Source organism: Gavia stellata, chromosome 27, assembly GCF_030936135.1.
Source record: "Gavia stellata isolate bGavSte3 chromosome 27, bGavSte3.hap2, whole genome shotgun sequence".
In the NCBI taxonomy this organism is placed as follows: domain Eukaryota; kingdom Metazoa; phylum Chordata; class Aves; order Gaviiformes; family Gaviidae; genus Gavia; species Gavia stellata.
The window spans coordinates 3907454-3928043 of NC_082620.1; the positions used below are offsets into that span (position 1 = coordinate 3907454).

The 20590-nt window shown below is 42.5% G+C and overlaps 2 protein-coding genes across 2 annotated transcripts in view; both read left to right on the forward strand.

Moving 5' to 3' along the window:
* The window catches only part of MTOR (mechanistic target of rapamycin kinase), a 60500-nt gene extending 57461 nt beyond the window's left edge, over positions 1-3039 (forward strand). Inside the window, exons 47-50 of the mRNA XM_009811080.2 lie at positions 271-351; positions 671-751; positions 1409-1514; positions 2064-3039. Coding sequence (XP_009809382.2) covers positions 271-351; positions 671-751; positions 1409-1514; positions 2064-2079 — 284 coding nt within the window. The 3' untranslated portion in view covers positions 2080-3039. The remainder of the gene's footprint in view (positions 1-270; positions 352-670; positions 752-1408; positions 1515-2063) is intronic.
* Positions 3040-3829: 790 nt separating this feature from the next.
* On the forward strand, positions 3830-19238 carry EXOSC10 (exosome component 10). The gene is made up of 25 exons (XM_059829978.1): positions 3830-3988; positions 4833-4969; positions 5429-5552; positions 6054-6158; positions 6574-6739; positions 7522-7633; positions 7926-8001; positions 8145-8255; positions 8688-8831; positions 9166-9356; positions 10088-10244; positions 10897-11045; positions 11334-11384; positions 12180-12291; positions 12954-13004; positions 13549-13627; positions 13790-13911; positions 14228-14323; positions 14957-15031; positions 15517-15604; positions 15842-15915; positions 16469-16637; positions 17122-17183; positions 18417-18490; positions 19093-19238. Exons 1-25 carry the CDS (start codon positions 3830-3832, stop codon positions 19121-19123), a joined length of 2715 nt encoding a protein of 904 aa, XP_059685961.1. The 3' UTR covers positions 19124-19238.
* The last annotated feature ends 1352 nt before the right edge of the window (positions 19239-20590 follow it).

The window sequence follows — 20590 nt, forward strand, 5'->3', positions numbered from 1 at the left end:
ATTTCAAAGTATCTTTCAATTATACTTTTACACAAAAGGTTCCTACAAGTTGGATCAGGCCTTTCAGTATGTTAACAGGGGAAAAATAATGTTTGCTCCTGTGATACACTTCCATTAATGAGAGAGATGTGTGTTACACTTGGTCACAGTCAAATATGCTTTTCACATGAGCTGATTAACAGTTTTCTTCATGTTTCCAGAAGAATATTATTTTATCTGCTTTTCAGCTTCAGTTTTTGCTTTTATGTTTTCATGGTTTTTTTTCAATAGAAATGTTGGACAGTGTGGAATTGGGTGAGACAGCCCATAAGAAAACTGGGACCACAGTGCCTGAATCCATCCATTCCTTCAGTAAGTTTCATTGCTGTTTCTATACTGATGCAGAAATTTGCTCTTAGGTCAGAAAATTTCATCATGATCTAGATACAATTACATGACATGATGACATGGGTCAGGTACATTTCCTTGTCAGCATAAATGAGGAATATAATTATCTCTGTTCTCAACTCTGCCCCCCCCCCCCCCAAAAAAAAAAGTAGTACTGGTATCTGGGTTTGTTTGCTCTCAAAATGGTATTTGTAGTGTTTGGGAAGGGCAGATGTAACAGCAGTACAAATGTTTTTATTGTTCAGATGAAGTCCTAATTCTCTTTCCTACTTCTGTCTTTTAGTAGGAGATGGTCTAGTGAAGCCAGAAGCTCTAAATAAGAAGGCAATTCAAATCATCAACAGGGTTCGAGATAAGCTCACTGGTGAGCATGTTTTTATGTTTATACAAGATAAACATAAAATCTGATGAGATGGATCAGCACTACTTTTAGTGTTTGTATTTTGTGTTAATCCTTGAATTTAACACATTCTGATTAAGTGGATGAGGCCATTTTCCTGGTTTTGTCTAATACCTAAGTACTGGTGGCTGCATTTAGATACAGGGGAGCCCAATTTGAAAAGTACAGAGGTGACTGTAACTAAACAGACTTCATATTTTGCATGTCTTAGCTTGTTAGTGGAAGTTGAATTTCCACTGTCCTGGCTTTATAGTTTGCAGCACTTAGCTGCGAAATTTTATGCTCTTAAAGTTTTAAAGCAACTACCCCCCACCTGCCAAATAATGTACTTGAAGGGATTAGGACCAGGATTCCAGCTACTGGGAAGTTATCTAATGCTGGTTTATCCATTATTTGGAGAAGATAAAAAGAAGAAACCATAATAATAGGGAGAACAGTTCTGGGCTCTGTATGCCTTTAGAGGTTCTCCATGTTTGGAAAATTTTGCCTTTTATATACTGTAAGGGAAGGGTGGTTAAGTCCTATCAGTCCTTAACTTGCCACCCAGAAGCAAGTTATGTTATATGATTTGTGACTTGCATTTATGGGGTTTTGGGGTTTTTTCATCCTTTAATTTCAAAGGTCGAGACTTCTCTCATGATGAAACTCTTGATGTACCCACACAAGTAGAATTGCTCATTAAGCAAGCTACTTCTCATGAGAATCTGTGCCAGTGCTACATTGGATGGTGAGTTTGTCATTCAGCTAACCTTGCAAAATTCTTCTCTGAATAATCTGAGCAGAGAACAGCTAAGGAAAATGTCACTTGTGTGGTTAGTTATATGTAGGAGCCTTACCACATGTTGCATCTGCGCTGGTAAATTTTGCAAGCCTATGACAGTGATCCCATAGACAGCTGTCTGTAAGAAAGTTGTTGTAAGTAGTGACAAGGATTTTAGAACACTTAAACTGCAATCAGCCTCAACATTTTAAGTGTTTGAAGTAAGACATGTGCTGGTCACTGATTTCAGTTACAGTAAAGAGCCACATGTTCTAAAGTAAACAAAGACGATGTACTGTCGTTTTGAGAGTGAGCTAACTTTGGACTATGCTTAAGGAAATAGATCTTTTTTGCATTTTTAAACATTAGTTAGCTGGAAAGAAGCATGGGGATCACTGTCAACTTTTCCTATACTAAAATGGTGCCTAGTTAGTAGGGAATCTCAGTCCTTCTCAGTGTTGCCTTTGTGAAATTATATGCAAGTCAGCATTACTACAATATCTTTGTTTTCTTTAGGTGTCCTTTCTGGTAACAGAAGATTCCAAAGTATCCACAGCCTTTTATTCTGGAGGCATTTGCACTCCAAACTTGCTCTTCTACAAACACAAACTGAACGTTGGACTGAAATACAGCCTTTGTCAAATATTTTGAAATGTAAATGAAAAGAGTTATTGTATATTAAAAGTTGGTTTAAGCCAATGTATAGCTGCTGTTGGAAAAACACAAGCTGTCTGAAACAAAACACTTGATTTGGGTTTCCAGGACGGTGAAGACTGATTGTACCACAGATGTCTATGGTTCCACTTGGTCTTTGGGGAACTGGTGATCCATTGAAAATAACTATATACGGGTTTTGACTTACTTTGCAATGTAACTAAGTCATTTGCAGATTAATTATTGCCCTGGTCAGTCCTGTTGGTGTGGCTGCAGTGAGCTCAATGCACTTGTGCAGGAGGCTTCACTGAGGTTTGGGGGTGGGCTGGGTAACTGGAAGGAAAGAGAAGAGAAGCAGAATTTTACCATTGTTTCATCCTCCTACCTTGTTTTCAAATTCAGTTCTTGCCCCAAAATTGGAAATTGTGTATCTGCTCATTACACTAGTGCAGGAGTCGTGTTTCAGACTAGATCAGGATATCGGAGCAGATCCAAGAATTTAAGACCTTGAGCTGAGCAAAGTCAGGTGCCTCTATGTGGATTGATTGGTGGCAAACCGGATGCAGGGTACAAATGAAATACCACTTGGGAGCTTCCTGCAGTGTCTGGATTAAAAAGCAATACTGGGAAATAACTAGGGAAAGTTAGTACTTGGCATAGGAGGCAGACGTGGGGAGAAGTGGTCGTAACTTGAAACAGAAAATAATGGTTATTAAACATGAGGGTGAAGATAAAGTTATGATATATGAATTAAACATATTAAAAACAATGCACAAAATACAACAGAGTAGCCATGTTTAGATGCCATGTTGTATTTGAATATTTTTGTGCCAATAAATTACACCAAAATGTAAGTGGTTTGACTGTGTTCTTGTTTATTCCTGAATACTTCTTGGGAAGAGACAGGGAAGTACATTAAGATTTTTTTTTTTTTTTAAAAAGTTTCCTGTTGCCATGGATTTGACTTGTCTTTTTCTGCATCGGTTCAGGTCATTGGCTATATTTCCTTTTTGATAGCAGCTGGAAGCAAAATTACGAGGACTGAATGATGTCTGCCACTTGTATAAAAGAAACTTGACCATAGAACCCCCAAATTTTAGTTTCCAGCAGCTGTGATGTCATCCATGTGGTAAGAACATCATCTTTCTTGGTCTTAGGGTCACAGCCACAGCTGGTGGGACAGCGTGGCATGTGTCCCCATCCCGGCTGGGGCTCCGTGGGCTTCCCCAGCTGCTTGTGCCTGCACCCCAAAACTGGGCAATAAGGAGGTGACAGTTAAGGACTTTGAGTGGCAATGCCCCTCTCCAGGCAGTGGTGTGGCTGTCAGGGGCACTGCTCTGTGGGAAGCACCCCAACTGGTGCGTGCTGGGGGGGGAAGAGGGCCGGGGGTCTCCCCCCTTCCAAGCCCTGAGGGGTGTCCCTCAGCACCCCCCACCTCCGGGGAGCCCCTTTCTTCCCACTCAGGGGGCTGTTCCCCCACGCCGCCTGGGGGCGCCAGAGGGCAGCCCTGGCGCCTTCTCCCCGTGCGCATGCGTCCCCACCAGTTGTTCTCCCCCCCCCCCCCCCCCCGCCCCTCACGGCGGCGTTCTCGCGAGAGCGTCTGAGCATTGCGTGGCTGCGGGGGCAAGATGGCGGCCGCCGTCGGTGGGGGGAGCGGCAGCGCGGCAGCGGAGAGCCCCGTGGGGCAGGAGGGGCGCCGCGAAGCGGCGGGACGCCCCGCGGAGACGGAGGGGGGCAGCGCGGCGGCGGTGCTGCCTGGCTTCGACGACGCCGACGCCTTCGTCAAGGTGCGCGGCGGCGGGGCCGGGGGGAGTGGGGCAGGCGCCGTGCACTACCGCTCCCGGCGTGCCGTGCGCGCCTCGGGGCCTGCCGGGAGCTGTAGTTCTTGCCTGCGGGGGCTGCCTGAGGGCCCCCACTTAAGTGGGTGCCACCTGTGAGGATCCCCCCGTGGGCGCTCCCCGCCATGCGCGGCAGGGAGGGTGCGGGCCCCTCCCACGGGTGCCGGGGACCCGAGCGGCGCGTTGGGGCCTGTTACCGCCCTGGGCTCGGGCCTCTTGTCCTGGGCACGGTCTTGTAAGCGCACCGTCCCTGGGTGGGGGTTTGCCGCCTCCCTGACGCGACTCCTCGACAGGCAGAGGAAGCGGGACCCTCGTGAGGGCCCGTGCTGGGCCTGCGGCGGTGGGCATTGCCCCTCGGGTTGCAGATGTTGGCAGCAGCTACGTTGTGCTTCACCTGTGCGCGCTGCTGCTCCTTCCAAGCGAGGCAATGCCTACCGGTTCTCAAGCAGGAAGCATTGTGGGTTCTTTTTTTTTGTTTGTTTCATTAAAATAATAAAGGAATTATCTGTGTTCCTGTTGATTTAACAAGCTTTTCTTTCAGACCTTTAAATACTAGACCGAGTTTTAAGTCTTGTTCTTGTTATTAGACTTCCATCGTTTCAAAGGTCTCTAAATAGATAATGTGAACTAATTGACTGTAAACTTACTCATGTTAAAAAGCCCTGTGATACTGCGTATTAGAACCGTGCAGTTCAAACAAACTAGGAAAAAAGCATTTCTGCCACATTGTATCCTGGGTAAATGGAGGAACAAAATACTGAAAAAATGCTAATAACGTCGTATTCTTGCACAGTATGCTCTTGGCACAGTGGTAGCTGCGACAAAGGCATCTAATGGGCTTCCTCAGCCTGGCGATGAGTACGACTTCTACCGAAGCTTCCCTGGCTTCCGGGCATACTGTGAAACGCAGGGTGACCATCTCCTTCACTGGTAAGTATGCTTTTGCATCTCTGGGCCATTGCTAATAGCTTCCAAACCAAAACAGAAGGTAGCAGCCTTCTTTGGAGACTCCAAACTTGTAGATAAAAAGATGTTTTATTTCACATACCTAATTTTAGCTACTTTTCTAGCACTTGGCAGTTCAAGTAACAAGTTGAAAGAGGGCCTTTCATAATGATATGGGTAAAGAGCTGTGCAGGGAGCAGGGGCTGATATAAAACACATTAGGCTGTCTGTTTAAAAAGTCATGTGGTTTGTAAGAAATTAATACTAACACTTAATACTGTATAGGTGTTTCTTCTATTCACTGCTGATGTGATGTTATCTATAGGTACTGCATTTGATTTATTTTCAAACTTTCAAGATGTAGAAAGTTGAAGAGAATTGGATGGTTTAGTGTTCAGCATGCCTGCTTTTAAATTGCTAATAGCTGTACTGTTCTTTTGCAAGCATGAGCAAGGTAATGCAATACCATGGCTGCCGTAGCCACATGAAAGATCGCAGCAAAGTGACAGAGCTGGAAGATAAATTTGATATGCTGGTTGACTCCAACGACATCATTCTTGAAAGAGTGGTAAGCAAATTATTTCTGGATGTTGTTCTTATAAACGGTTCAGTTGCCACAAGTTTTTTTTTTCATTGCAATAATTTCAGTGGTAGTGCTTTCACAGTTACATTTAGCATTTCCTCAATCTGGTGGTTTTCCTTTTTATTTTAAAAATATTTCCATGTGCTAGGCCAGTGGTCACAGCAGCTAAGACAGATGGATTGTGACCCAAAGGGAAGGAAGGGAATATCTGACTTGTGAGGAAACTAAACACAGTTTGGCACAAGAACCTCATAGCCTGAGAACAGGTCTGTAAATTCATAGAGTGGCTTCTCTGAGGAAACTCTTCCTACCCCTGATGTTCAACATACTCCTCCCACATTTGTCTATCTCATGTTGCACAGAGTTCAGGGGAGATGGCTGTGGAGGCATCTACCTGTGTGACTTTCTTTATTCAGCCTGACTAGAACGGCTGAGCATGGTAATTTAATAGGTGTTTGGTTTTCATCTCTTTTTTCTGGAAATTAGGGTATTTTATTGGATGAAGCAGCAGGAGTGAACAAAAACCAGCAACCAGTCCTCCCTGCTGGGCTACAGCCCCCCCAGACAATCATTTCCAGCTGGAACCGCAAGGTGAGGCCTCTGCGCTCAGTTTGCTCTGTTATCTGAGCTTTTTTCCCAGCACTGGCACTACTGATTTTCCAGTAGAGTTGAGTAGATAAATGTTCTGACACGTCTTTTTACATGTCCTAACTCCCTCCCGCTTTTTTCCTTTTCCTATTTATTCAAACTTGATTCTGGATTCTGTGTGCTTTCCATTGCCATTTCAGTTTCATGTACACAACAGCCTTTCTTTTGCTTATTCGTATGAATTCAGGGTCCTGATTCAGAGAACTTTCATTCTTAAGTCACTGCAAAAGAGTGACTCACTTTTGAGTTTGGGGTATAACTTTATTCCTCTGAATATTGTGTCAGGCTGAGTAAAAGACACTCTGAATGTCTGTTAAGTTACGTGGTTTTAACCTGTGGTTTACCTTTTCTTAAATAGGCAGGAGAATCACACAAGAGAACTCAATCTGAAACCTTCCGATTGCTTCATGCCAAGAATATCTCTCGACCACAGCTTAAGTTTCGGGAAAAGATTGACAATTCCAACACTCCCTTTGTACCTAAACTTTTTATCAAGCCAAATGCTTTGAAACCTTTGCCTGAAGGTAAGGGATTTATTTTTTGTTGGGTAACCTGTTGAGAGTATTTGACACAAATTTGTCCTCACTGTCTAGAGGAGAAATCATTGGCTGTAAAAACAAGTACAGCAGGAGATGTTGACCATTTGGGTGCAGTAAGCTCTGTGATGCCGCTGCTTAAATATGTGCAATGTAATGGTAGGTCAGCATACAACGTCTTCTTGTTGGTATACAGTGAATAATCTGTTCCAAACAGATATTCTGCTGCTTTTCTTTACCACCATTGAACATGCATGGTGAGAGTCACTCTGGCACCAGAAGTGGTCTTGACTAGTCTATTTGGCTCTACAGATACTTCTTTCTAATTAGTTAGGAGCACCAGGTGTATGGTTAGACCTACCTTTGCTTTGGGTGCTTTATCAAAGCTGCCAGCATAACATCCTGTCTCAGCAATATGTTATTCTGCTGCTGATGATTCATCTCTAGCCTGCACTGATGCGGTTATACTTTTAGTAACTGGGAATGATTGAAAGATTTTTCTGAAGATTTTTCAATCTCCTTCCAAGCTTTTGAGCAGAACCATCTTGCATCTTGCTTAACAACAGCCTGGTAGAACCTAGTAACTGAGTTGTCATTAGAGGTGCAGACAGAAATCTTGCTGACAGCAAAAGCTGCAGGTCTAAATTGTTAAGATTTTTGATACTTTATGATTTTAGTAGGATCTTGTGGTGGGTGGAGGGGAGACAGTAGTAGGCTGAGAACATGTTATGTGTGGGACCCAGTCCAGTTGTTCCATATTGGTTGTTCAGCCCTCACAAAAAGTGGACGGGAACGAAAGGAGCGCCCTGAAGACTTGGATGTACCAGCTGCTTTGGCAGACTTCATACACCAGCAGAGGACGCAGCAAACTGAGCAAGACATGTAAGAAATTAAACTGACAGCAAGGTGCTTGGAGTACCATTGGTGAACATGCACTTGTATGGTCCCATTGTGCTGATGCTATTCATGTGTAACAGCTCTGCATGTGTTTGTGTCTGCACACTATGTTGTGTGTGATTTGCCTTAGACATCTGCAGTTATTTTAAACCTACGCTTAATAAGAAACAGAATTTCTATTCAGTAGGGAAACTGCCGTAGCTCTTAAAGTCTCTGTAGTCTGGCTTTATAAAGATGACTGAAATTTAGCCTGTGCCTGTCTTCCTGATTTCCACAGGTTTGCTCACCCCTACCAGTATGAACTGGAGCATTTTTCTCCACCAGATGGAGTTCTTAAGAAACCAGAACCCCAGGTTGGTGCCCACATTAATTTAAACTTACTGCAGATTCATTAAGTTTACAGCTGGCCATACTTGACAAATTTCAGAATTGAGGGTGGAGGTCAGGGGTGGGAATTGACAGAGAACATACCATGCCTAATAATTTGCTCTGCCAGATGTACAGGCCTATCAAGGAAACACCCTGTCATTTTATCGCCACACTGGATGAGCTGGTAGAACTAAATGAAAAGCTTATGAACTGTAAAGAATTTGCCCTGGACTTAGAGGTAATCAAATTGCCTTTTCTGTTTAAAAGTTACATGTGTACTCTTAGGACCTAGGAGACAATTATATTCTTCTAGTCTGTTTTGTAGTCTTCTCTTTCTCCTGCTTTTTGTACTTTCTGACATCAGAAGACAGTTCATGACCCTGACCTGTCAGATATTATCTAGAAGGTTGAATTAAACTGTGTCAATATTGTAAGTTTTCCAATGGTAGTACTGGCTGCACACTTCGTACTGAATTTGATCTTCTTTCAATTCATCCCATGTTTTTTTATGTCACATTAGTGACTGCAAAGAGAAAGCTTGCTCATCCAATTGTCTTTTGCTTTAACAAGTCCCCTGTTACTTTTTCTTCCTTCCTTTAGGGTGCTGTTTGTTTTATAGTATTACTTCTGTAATGGATCATAGCTTACATCTCTATTCTGTGTTTTTCAGCACCATTCCTACAGGAGCTTCCTGGGCTTGACATGTCTGATGCAGATTTCCACCCGAACAGAAGACTTCATTATTGATACGCTGGAACTGCGCAGCGACATGAACATTCTCAATGAGACCTTCACAGACCCTGCAATTGTGAAGGTCAGCTGCCAAATTCACCGATTCACCACCAGAATTCTTTCTTTTTTTTTTCTTTTTTCTTCTTAGTTTAAGTTTTATTATAGTTAAAAGCACACTGTGTGCTTTCTCTTGGTCACTTGGCTCTGCTTGCATTGTAATTTGTTCATGTGCATGTTTCCTTGATGTAAGTGGTGAGTTACTTGCCAAGTGCACTCATTTCGTAGTTCTGCACTTAACAGCAAAGGACAGAGAGAAAAGAAATCTGGCCCTACACACATGAATATGAAACCACAGCACTGCCAGCCTGGAGTAGAAATGTTCTTCACATCATTCTCAATTTGTTTTGCTTTTCAAGGTCCTTCATGGTGCTGATTCAGATGTGGAATGGCTGCAAAAAGACTTTGGTCTGTACTTGGTGAACATGTTTGATACTCACCAAGCTGCTCGTCTGCTCAATCTTGGCAGGCATTCTTTGGACCACTTGCTAAAGCTGTATTGCGATGTAAATGCTGACAAGCAGTACCAGCTGGCTGACTGGAGGATACGGTAAAAACTGACCCCTTAAATGGGCTGGAGCTGTAAGGTAGCACTTATGCTTGTTTGTATTGTTAGAGCAGGAGCATGTTTCTAGTTGAAGCCCCGCAGTTGTAGGTTAGTGTCAAAGTGAACGAGCACAGCGTTTACCTGACTGCGCTTTAAGTTCTTTTATGAGTGTTACATTTTCCCGTGTTTCTTTAGAAAATGTGTTCTTTTGGGAAGATCAGGGAAGATTAAGTAATGAAAAGCCCCTGGAAGCTCACTACTTAGGAACAGCACGTAACCACTGCAGTATTATGGAGAAAGTCAGTATTTGCTCCTCTAGAGCCCCCACAAAAACATTTTAGTCACCTGCACTGGGTAGAGCAGTATGCTGTTGGAGCAATGAGCTTGGCTATGCAGATGAACCCTTCACACCACAGATCCCAGGTCTGCTTTATGTAGGCTCTGCAGAGAGAGAAGAATTACGGCAAATACCATAGCAAGCAGTTCTGCCATCTGACTTAGCTACACAGCGATCCTGCTCTCTGGCATGTGAACAAGATGCCATCTGAATTGGAGTGTGCACAGCATGTTACTGCTGGTGTCCAACAAATCCTTCAGTAAGGAAACGGAAGAATTTCCATATTAGTTCTTGGCATGTTTTACGTGCAGGTTGCCCTAATATGCCTTGCAAGAGGAAAGTGACAGTTTGGCGGGGCAACTGAAATGTAGTAGTGTAATTTTGACTCTCTTTCTAGCCCTTTGCCAGAAGAAATGATTCGGTATGCCCGTGATGACACTCACTACTTGCTCTACATCTACGATAAAGTGAGGGAGGCGCTGTGGGAGAGAGGGAACGAGCAGCCCACTCAGCTGCAGGTTGTGTGGCAACGCAGCAAGGACATCTGCCTGAAGGTAAAGCTTCACCTGCTTGGATTACCTGGATCAGAATATGGGCTTAGTAGGACACAGAGTCCTTTGCCTCTTCTACGTCTGTTGCATAGATGCAGGCTTTTTCCTCTTTGTGTGTCTGAAAACAGCTGTATAAACTCTGACTCAGTTGTGTGCAGTCACTTGTTTCACTTGCTAAAAACCTTGGATTCAGATGCCCTCTTGGCTTTTTTTTGAATGCTGGCACTCCTTGGCCTCCCAATGCTTTCAGGTGTGTCTTTCCCAAGAGAGATGTTACATTTCCAGTTCTACTGGACGTTCCTAGAAGTTCAAAGCCTAGCTGGAGTTGCATTATGAGATAATGATATTGTGCCCGTGGAAAATACTGTCTATGAAAGTAGGCCTTGTCTAATGTAGTAAAGCTTGAAGATACTATGTGTCTAACACTGCTCCTGAAGTTGGTGAGGGTGGTTTTCCCCTAAAAATGTATTAGATGTATGTTTTTCAGGGATAGGGTCCTACCAACAGTTTAGGGTAAAAGCTCCAAGACATATTGTACCTGAGTGTACTCAGTCCCCTTATGTCTGTGTGAGATTCTATCTGTCTCAGTGAAGCAAGGCAAACTAGAAAGCACAAATCTGATACTGATCATGAGTGTTTCTTTTTCCCTGTCCAGAAATACATCAAGCCCCTCTTTTCAGATGAATCCTACCTTGAGCTCTACAGGAGGCAGAAAAAACATCTCAACACACAGCAGCTGGCAGCATTTAGGTTGCTGTTTGCATGGAGAGACAAGATAGCGCGTCAAGAGGATGAGAGTACAGGGTAGGAAGTCTTTTGTTACAGACACTGGCTTAATACTTCAATGACCCTGAGGTGGAACCACTTTGTTACCTGTAGAAATTAATGTACTACCTCAGACTGCTTTTTACACAGAAGTCCTGTTATGTTAGCAGTAAATTCTTACAGGTATCTAGACGAGCCCTACTTAATTTCTTTTTAACTTATTTCATCTTTTCAGACCTCCTAATTGGGGCAGACTTGTGCACTTTGAAGGTATTTTTAAGAGTTTTTAACATTCTGTTATATTCACACTGCCTCTTTGTGTTGTAGATATGTGCTCCCGAATCATATGCTATTGAAGATAGCAGAGGAGCTGCCCAAGTAAGTTTTGTTCACCCTTGAGGAGTCTCATTTGATTTTAATATCCAGCAAGTAATTTCCTAGTGTGTAATTACTTCTGCAGTTGGTCCCTTCCTTCCAGCTGTCAATACTGCTTTTCTCTATAGTTCTTCAGTTTGGAAGAGAAATAAATAGCAATACTCCTTCAGAAGCCTCAAACTTCTTCTGGGATACATCTCTCTCTGATTTTATTCCACTATTAAAACACATTCCTTTGCATTGCTATATGTCATACATCCCCCCTGAGATTCGTACAGTATTACAGAGCAAGAGAGGGATGAGTTCCCCCAAAACATTTATTTGGGATTTTTTTTTTTTTTTCAGTTCCTAAAGGGATTGGGGGGAGCAGGGGGGTAAGGGGCAAATCCCTTAAAACACCCAATTTGTACAACATTCCCCTCAAACACTTGGCACTCATCATCTAACATCTGTACTTGAGAATAATAAAAACGCATCGTTAAACGCAAGTCCGCTGCTGGGCTCAGCTTCCATAGATGAATACTGAACAAGGAATGAAATGAAGATGGGGACAGACAGACCGACCACAGAAAAGATAAGTGAGAAGAGAGCTGAGTTAGTGGTTTCTCTTTATCTGCACAAACCTCCTACAGAAGAATTTTTCATCACAGAGAATAAACTCTGACAGATTAATCTGACTTGTCTTAATTCTGTCATGGTCAGGACCGTGGTTATATCTGGTTGCACATCCTTTGAATGCAAATGCCTAACATATCGGCCATAAATACAGCACACTGAATTTTTCTCATCTCTCTTTAGAGAACCCCAGGGCATCATTGCTTGCTGTAATCCAGTCCCACCACTAGTTCGCCAGCAGATTAATGAATTGCATCTTCTCATTCAGCAGTCCCGGGAGATGCCTCTTCTCAAGGTAGGACTAGCTCATACCACACAAGAGGCTCATCACTTGCTTTCCATAAGCCAGGGACTGGAGCTAAATGGTGACCTGTGATGATGTGTATGCTGAAGTTTGCTTTTTGAGCACTGTGAATATAGTGTTCTGTAGTAGAGCAGAAAGATGTATTGCAACTTCTTGCCTGTCTGTTGTCTGCTGTGTACTGACTTACACACAGTGTAGTTTCCTGGAGAACTAGAGCAGTAAAAGAACAGACACTACTTGAACAGGGTGCAGTTGTCTGTCTTACATTGCACATCATGTTTGCCTGCGTGAGGAAGAACTGGACCTTATGGAATTTGTTGGCCTTGTAAATGGATTCATAAATTTTTTACAGCTATGGTGAAGCAAAAAAAAACCCTAGGTGTAAGAGGTTCATTAGTTAAAATATATCGTCAGCACGTTGATATTAATACAGTCTTCCTCTAGTGAATCAAAACCATTTGTGAGAATGAACTTGTCCTTTCTGTGTGAGGTGTTTAAATGTATCCATATGCAAACACTGCAGAAGAAGAAAGAATGTAATTTTATTAACCTGCTAGCTTGTAATAAATGTGTTGAAAACATTGATAAGGAGGCCAACCTAGAAGAAATAGGGCAGGTGCATTTAAGTGACTTATCTTTCTCTCCCATTCCAGTCAGAGAGTGCTTTGGCAGTCAAGAAGAGAGCACCTCTATCCAACCCTGAGGTACTGTTTACATAATGTTTGTTACCTAATGTCTTAAGCCTTAAACTCAGGAACAAATGTAGCAAAATTCTAGCTTCTAGTAAATTGCTTATTCTCATCCACTCTACAGGTCTCTCTGCTTTAGCTTAATGTTACTTTTCTGTGCTAGACTCATAACATTACCAGCTGTAAATTGGTATTTTACAAACCACCATAATAGCAGCACTTAAAGCTTCATCAGCAAACACTCTAGCTGCTGGACAGTTTCGTGTGTGTTAGTCTATATTGACTGATCTGTAAGAAGAGAGGTTTCAGATGAGTTTCTAAGGCTAACTTGCTTACTGTCCTCATGCATATGAAGTAGAGTATCTGCATTAGCCAGTAGGTGTTTGCACAGATATTCTTTTGATGCCAGATGCAATGTGCTCTGGCAGGTGAGCTATATTAAGAACATTCAGTCTCTTTTATTTGAATTTTCATTAATGTGTCTCTGCAATATGTGAAAACATACACAGATTCATAGAGTAGCGTATTAATGGTGTTTGTAATTTGAATTTCTCTGCAGAGACTGGAGAATACCTTCTTTGGACCACATGACAGTTCCCGGATTCCTGTGGATGATTTTCAGAACAACTCTGCCTTGGGTAATTTGGACTTAACCTAAAAACTGTGCTAATAATGACATGATGTGGCTTTGACATGGGAAAATAAGCAGCCCTGAAGAAACTTTCTGTGAAATCTCATTACCCAAAACAGCAGTAAAATATACAAGTATCTAATAAAAATTTTGTCTCCTTTTCATGTAGAGCCTGCACCAATTTTGGAACATGGTTGTCTCTTTTCAGACAGTGAGAGGACAATGAATATTCAGGGTGTTCAGCCAGAGTCAACATGTCTTGTTGCTACTGCCACTGTCAGCATATTCAGTGTAAGCAACATGTTTGTGATAGTGTCAGTATTTAAGTATTAGAAAACATACTTAATAATCTGATAAAACCGTGTGAAGGTGTTGCAAGAAATAGTAAGGTGGGACATGCATGGAAGTGATACTGGCTTCCTGTCAAGCATATGGCATAACCAAGACAACTAGGTTCGGAGGCCAGCAAGTTAATTACATCTCTCTGGAGGGTTACTGCCATCAGTGGAGTTTCAGATAAAGTGAGAGATAACATGCATGAAACAACAGTAGCCAAACCCCAAAATTATTAATGTTAATATTTCTTCCCTTTTTTTTCCCCCCTTAGGAATGTGATGAAGATGAAGGAAATAAGAAGGCTTTAACCACTGCACAGCAGAAAGCTCAGCGTATAATGGAGTCCTTTGAAAATCCATTTAGAATGGTAAAAGCCTCCAATACATATTTGTAGCGGGACTCATAAACTACCTGGTGTAGAGGATGCTCTGAGCTGTTTTTCCAGGCATATCCAAAAGAGCTTGATGGAGCATCAGCTGCTGCTCTCTTACTGGAATGGAGAGATTGTCCTTGCAAAGCACGCACGTGTGGACTTGTTTTCAAAACACACTGAAATGCCTCTTAGATATATGTCTTTCTACATAGTAAACAGACCTCTCACTGTTTTTTTTTTTTTTAATCAAGTTTGAGGTTTTGTTAATTTGCATCACATTTTCATCTCTACTTTATGGCTAGAGTTAGCTGATTTTACTCTTCTAATGAATCAGAAGAACAATAGAATACTTTGTTATAGATTTGGAGTGGCAAATTACTAGGAAATAAAAGAACTTTTTCTGATCTGTGGTTGGGGGTTGGTTTTTTGGGGTTTTTTAATTTGTTTTTTTCTTTAATATTTCTCTTGGCCAAAACTGTGGTAACTTTTCTTTTTCCAAAAGGTGATCTATCTGTAGAATGTTTCTTATATGAACTTTTTTATTTGGAACATTTTAAGTAGCATTTTAGCAATGAGCTGAATGTCGTGTGCTGTGTTTAAAGCAAAATGTTTTTTTCCTCTCTACAGTACCTACCTTCAGAACAGAATCCTGCCTATGTCTCACAATCTGCAAAGTTTGACCCATCATCAAAAATTTATGAAGTAAGACTTGTGCTAAAATTTCCTGCCAAGTAGTAGAAAAGAAGCAAATGAGTAGATTATTTTCTTTTGGGAACCTCATCAATATGGGATTTTTTTTTTTCTCCTTCGATGCTCCTTAGAAAAAGAATATAAGTTTTGAGAAACTTGACATGTTTCTGAATCTGTAGTTCATTGTTTCTGTAGCATTTCTATCCTTCAAAGAACCAGGGATTGGAGACATTCCACTGTATATTCCCTGTCTCTCAAAGCTACAGACCACTACTGAAGTCTGTATCTGCCTTTGTTCTCATGGCTTTTTTGTAGCTCAGAACTTTTAAAGCACATGGTTTTGCTTTACCTGGTGCAGCAGATCTTAATCTCTTTTACAATCCAATTTGATCTTTTGTACTCTTAATGAAGACCAGCAAGTGGTAGCAAGTTTATAAACTCCCTTTTGCCATAAAACTTCAAAGAAAGTGATCCCAGGTAATTTTTTTTCATTGCAGATCAGCAATCGATGGAAGCTGATGAGTCAGGCACAAGCACAGAAGGAGTCCAAGGATGAAACCAAAAAGAAAGCAGCTCAGCAGTCAGGTACAGCCGTTTTTCCCTTCCTCCATTTTTTGCTTAGCATGTGTTTCCCAATGCCCATAGGTTGTTTCCCAGTTACAAGAAAACCTTAGATGATGGATTTCCTGATGGATGAGATTGTTTGACAAAGATTGTACTCTCTTTAGTTTGAGACTTGCTACAAGCTGGTTTGCTTGCTTTTTCTAAGCTCCTGGCTAACTTACTCCTGCTTTTTACAGTAATGCTTGTTTGTTTCCATAGCTGCTCGTGACCAGGCACAGAAGGTGTATAAAGAGGCAACAGAAAATATTGTGTCTGTTCGTCAGCAAGCTATGGTATGTCACTGAATTCCCTGCTTCCAGCCTTTGCCCCTTTTGACCTTTATAACATAGTTCAGAATGAAACCCTAAGACCTATAACTCTGAAATACTTCAATGACAGTCTTTTGAGAGTGGTCTTTCTGTGGTTCTGCCCTGTGTGTAGCAACAGGCCCCTAGCAGCTGTGCTGTGCAGATCTTTGCATCCCTCCCTGTCTTCAGTAGGGAACATTTTCCACTGCTGCACCTCTGTGCTCCTCACTTGCCTAGGTTCCCCGAAATCTGCTTGTGGGGCACAGCAGATCTCAGCCTCCAGTATCCTGTGAAATGACAACTTGGCTTTTCATCTGAAAAGTCCCTGATGTGAGGGGGGAAAAAAAAGGCAGTTTAGGCCCAAAGAAGAGCACAGCACTTTCTCCCCACGCTATTATTGCCACAGGCAATAGCTGTCACTGGGGCCTATGTCCATTGGGCAGTTCATCTGCATGCTGGTGCTCATGCCTACACAGAGATGTTTCATTCTCCTCTCCTGAACTTGTCCTTGTTTCTATTCTGTGGGTTGCTTTCACAGCAGGAACAAGCTAATAAGAAGAGGGAGAGAATCATGAGTGAAACGGGAACAGAGTTGCCAAAACAAGAGAAGAAACGGCCAAAAGCCTCCCAGCAACCAGAGGAGCTGGAAGCACCGAAGCAGTTTACCCCCTTTGATTACAGCAAGTCCAACTTCAAAGTGTTTGCGGGTAAGATCTGGATCTCTTGATAGAGTGCTGCAGGCTGTGGAAAATGTTGCCAGCTGAGCCCTGAGAAGGCTGTGTGTGAATGTAGGTGCCAAGGCAGTACAAACTGTTATAATGCACTTACCTTACAGTGGGGGAAATACTAAAAGAAAATAACTTGGGGAATGTACAGTTTAGCATCCCTTTTCTGATTTGGAAACAAGATCCTGAAACCGTCAGCCAAGGGGAACATAGGTTCATATTTTGCTTCTTTTCTCTGTAGAGAAAGTCATCTGTTTAATTGGACCCCAGGAAGTAGGAGGCAAAGGAGATTTGACTCCTTTGTAACAAGTATCTGCTGAAAAGCATCTCCTGCCCTTAAGAGACTGTCCTGGTTTTTAGCATGTGGGAGACTGCAGTGAAACCTCCTTATCATCAGAGGAACACTGTGGAATGTACCATTCTGTCTGGAAAATTTTAGTGACAGCTTCTCTCCTCTCTCCCTTAGGAAGCAGCAAATCGAAGCAGTCGACACAATTTGATCCTGCCAAGCAAACTTACACAGGCAAGGTATGGGCATGTCATGAAAGAAGGAACAGAAATGTTGATGGGGACTCGCTGGGGAAGGCAGATGACTTTTTCTGGATCTGCAGAACGTTACCTAACAGCACTTGGTACTGAGGTGCAGCTTCCAATCACGAGCTCATACTTTGTATTATAGCCTCACCCTGTTCAGGAAGAGCTTTCTTGGGGCCCCTCGGACTCTCTTGTTTCCCACCTCTTCATACATTGTTCACAGCTACACCCCCATACAGCACAGGTGTGACACTTAGACCACAGCACACCACCACAAATTCCCAATCCCAAATTCAAGGCACTCTCAAAAATCTCAAAGTCGGTCCAGTTATTCCAGGCCGTGGCAGGTTTGCGTGTTGCCCACATTCTCCACCATGTACTGTTATTAGGAAAACAGTCTCAGCTCAGAGAATTTTTACTTAATTTATTGCTAATTGAGATTGAGAGATTGAAGAGAAGAAAGAAAATACGAACAATCAAACATGTACTTAGGAAAACCTGTGACCAGCACAGGGCAGTTCTTGTGTCATCATTGTCCCCCACCCCAGGTCACCCCTGCAGACCTGGGTTACCTAAAACCCCCCATGTATACCCTGCATAGTGCTCATGTGTGGAGCGTTTGGGTGCTGATGTGTGACGTCAGTGGGCATTCAGGCATGAAGTAATAGGGGGCCCATGCGTGAACTCACTGGGCGCCCGAGCGTTAATTTTAAGTTCTGAAGCTCATTTCTTGCATTTTAGCCTCTTCCCTGTGCATGCTGCCTTCCTGCATATTTAACTGGAGGGCAAATGGTACCAGGGAGCATCTTAAATATTCATTAAAAATCGTATTTTAGAAGCTGAACAAGTTTATGCCTGATAGTGTAGGAAACAGTTTCCTGTGCAATCCCTTTGCTGTGTCAGTTGAAATCTGTTTCAGGAGAAAAAAAGAAACCGATTGGTGAATTTGGGACAATCTTTATAGATCTTTCTGTCTAGATGAGTAAGATTTGTCGTCAGTGGGGTATTGTGCCTCACGTGTCAAGGTTAGACCAGTAGAACAGCACTTACTCAGATGCATTCAGCGCATATGCATATAAAGAAGTCCTAAAATATAAAGCTCACAGTGTAAACGAGCAGTGTTCCTTGAAGTTGGAGGGACCCGACAGCACATGAATCTCATGGAATATACTGTATTTGGCAGGTACCTCACTGTGGTGGTGGTGTTTTGTTTTTTCTTCTGTGCAGAAATTTGCTGGAGCTACCAAACTTCAACAATCTGGAAACCGAAGCATGTCCTACCTGGCGGGGAAAGCTGATAGGTGTGTTGCCAGCCTGCTCTCATCGCAGTGGTGGAGTGTTTTCGTGCCTGTGCCCCGGAGCTATGGGCAAAGCATAGCTATTGTCCTCTCTTGCTGTGGGAGCTTACGCACAAGTTTAATGGGAAGAGGTTGCGTAACACCTACTCACGTTCATTTCACAGCTTGACTTCAGTTTAAAGGAAAAAAGAAAAAAAAAAAAAGCTTAGTCAGGATTAATGCAATCAAAGACAATTCTGGGTGGAAGGCTTGAAATGCTGAGACAAAAGTTTGTGTTAATAGATGTGGGAGTTGCTTTCGTTGGCCACAAAGATAGGTAGAGGTGGGGAGAACATTCATCTAGCTTGGGAGGAAGAGAATTAACTACTGCCAAATAAGAACATTCTTGTTCTGAATAGGTACTTGATGTGTTGCTTACGAGGCTTGATCCTTGTGTATTATTTAGTCATAAAAGAGCAACAGTACATAAGGGCAGCATTGGAGGGAGGAAGGTACTGTCTGCATCGTGACCCTTTCTCAATAGAAGCACTGTAACCTATCGTAGGTTTTCAATCTTGAGTGAATTAGAGCAAGAGTTAAAGTCTTCCTGTAACTGTCTTTTGCAGGGGTTCCAGGCACCACTGGCCAAAGAGATAGTCCTTGTTACAGGACCTGTGGGAGTTGCTGCTGAACAAAACAATAATCAGAAGTATTGTCACCATGGGAAGGCAAATACCGGTCATTGAGCAGTTTTTGTACAGAAATGTTTTTAAACCCATTAAAATCCTTTTTTTCCAAAAGGAAAAACAACTTAATTGATGTCGCTTTTATTATATTCACATTGGGTTTTTTCTAATTATACTCACAATGTTGCTTTGTTTCTAATTTTGAAAGTTTATCCTGTGTCCTCAAACACAGTTAGGCTAAACTTGTCACTTCTTGGGAGTTGCTCGAAGTCCAGAACCAGCATGTCAACAGAGTATGAGAGGAACCTCTTGGCATCTCTAAAGCCAGCGCAAAAATAATAGAGAGATTCAGTAGATGTGACTGAAACCCCAGCAGTCCGGAGGAGGAAATAAAGCCAGACTGTCTTTTATGTTAGACCTTGCATACAAACTGAAGTGCACAGTTCATCTCTTGCAAGACAAGGTAATATGAAAAAATGAGTGTGTTTACCTGGCAGTGTTTGTGTATCGTTAAGCAAAGATTTTAAGGGAAAAAAAGAGTTGGGGTACTTCTTGGATCAGAGACCAGTGGTTTCACCAAAAAGTTACAGAGTGAAAGTTTTTCACCATAAAGTTACAGAGGGAAAGTAATAGCATTGGGTAGAAGGTAAAAACACAGAGTGCAATATTGGGTCGGGGGAAGCCAGTGAGGTTCTGTGCTGCGACTGAATCGCCGTACAGCTGTACTAACATTTCATAGTTTTAAATACCCACAGTGAGTTACCCTGAAGTCTTTGTAGAAAGAGTATCAGCCTGTAATTTGATGGATGGATGGCAGAGCTTATTCTAAACGCTGACAACTGAAGGCTGGTAACGCTGCTGTGAAAGAGGTAAGCAATGTTACAGTTTAAAGGTCGGGGGTGCCCAAGGGCAGGGCTGAGGTGACTTTGCTTGAAGCCATGTTAAATCAGTGGCAGAGCTGCTTTCTGCATTGCTGGTCGCTGCGCTGACTAGCGGGTCTTGCTCCCTTTCCCAAAGGCCTTGTCTTTACTCTGTGATTCCCTTTTCTAAGGATTTTCCATTTGTGCTCACCTGCTTTGGCAATGACAGCACTTACTTCTCTGTTAGGCTAGGTGCAAGGACTGAGCAGGCCCTCTCCATTCTTCACCGAGGGCTTTATTTTTACAAAGACTGTGAGGAGGTTTGGGATTTTGTTTGTTTGTTTGCTTGTTTTCAATCTTTTCCTGTATTTCTGTGGAGTAGGGAGTGGAAGGAACAGAGGAGGGTTTTTCCTTCTTCGGTATCTTAGTATGAACAGTGCCAGCCAAGCAGCATTGTGATGTTAGAACAGAGTCCCTTTCTGCTCATAAAATGTGCTTGCAGGGCTGAATATCGGAGAATGTTTTTGAATAGAAGCAATTAAATAGCAGTTGTCTTTAAGTGCATTTGCAGGGGCTGC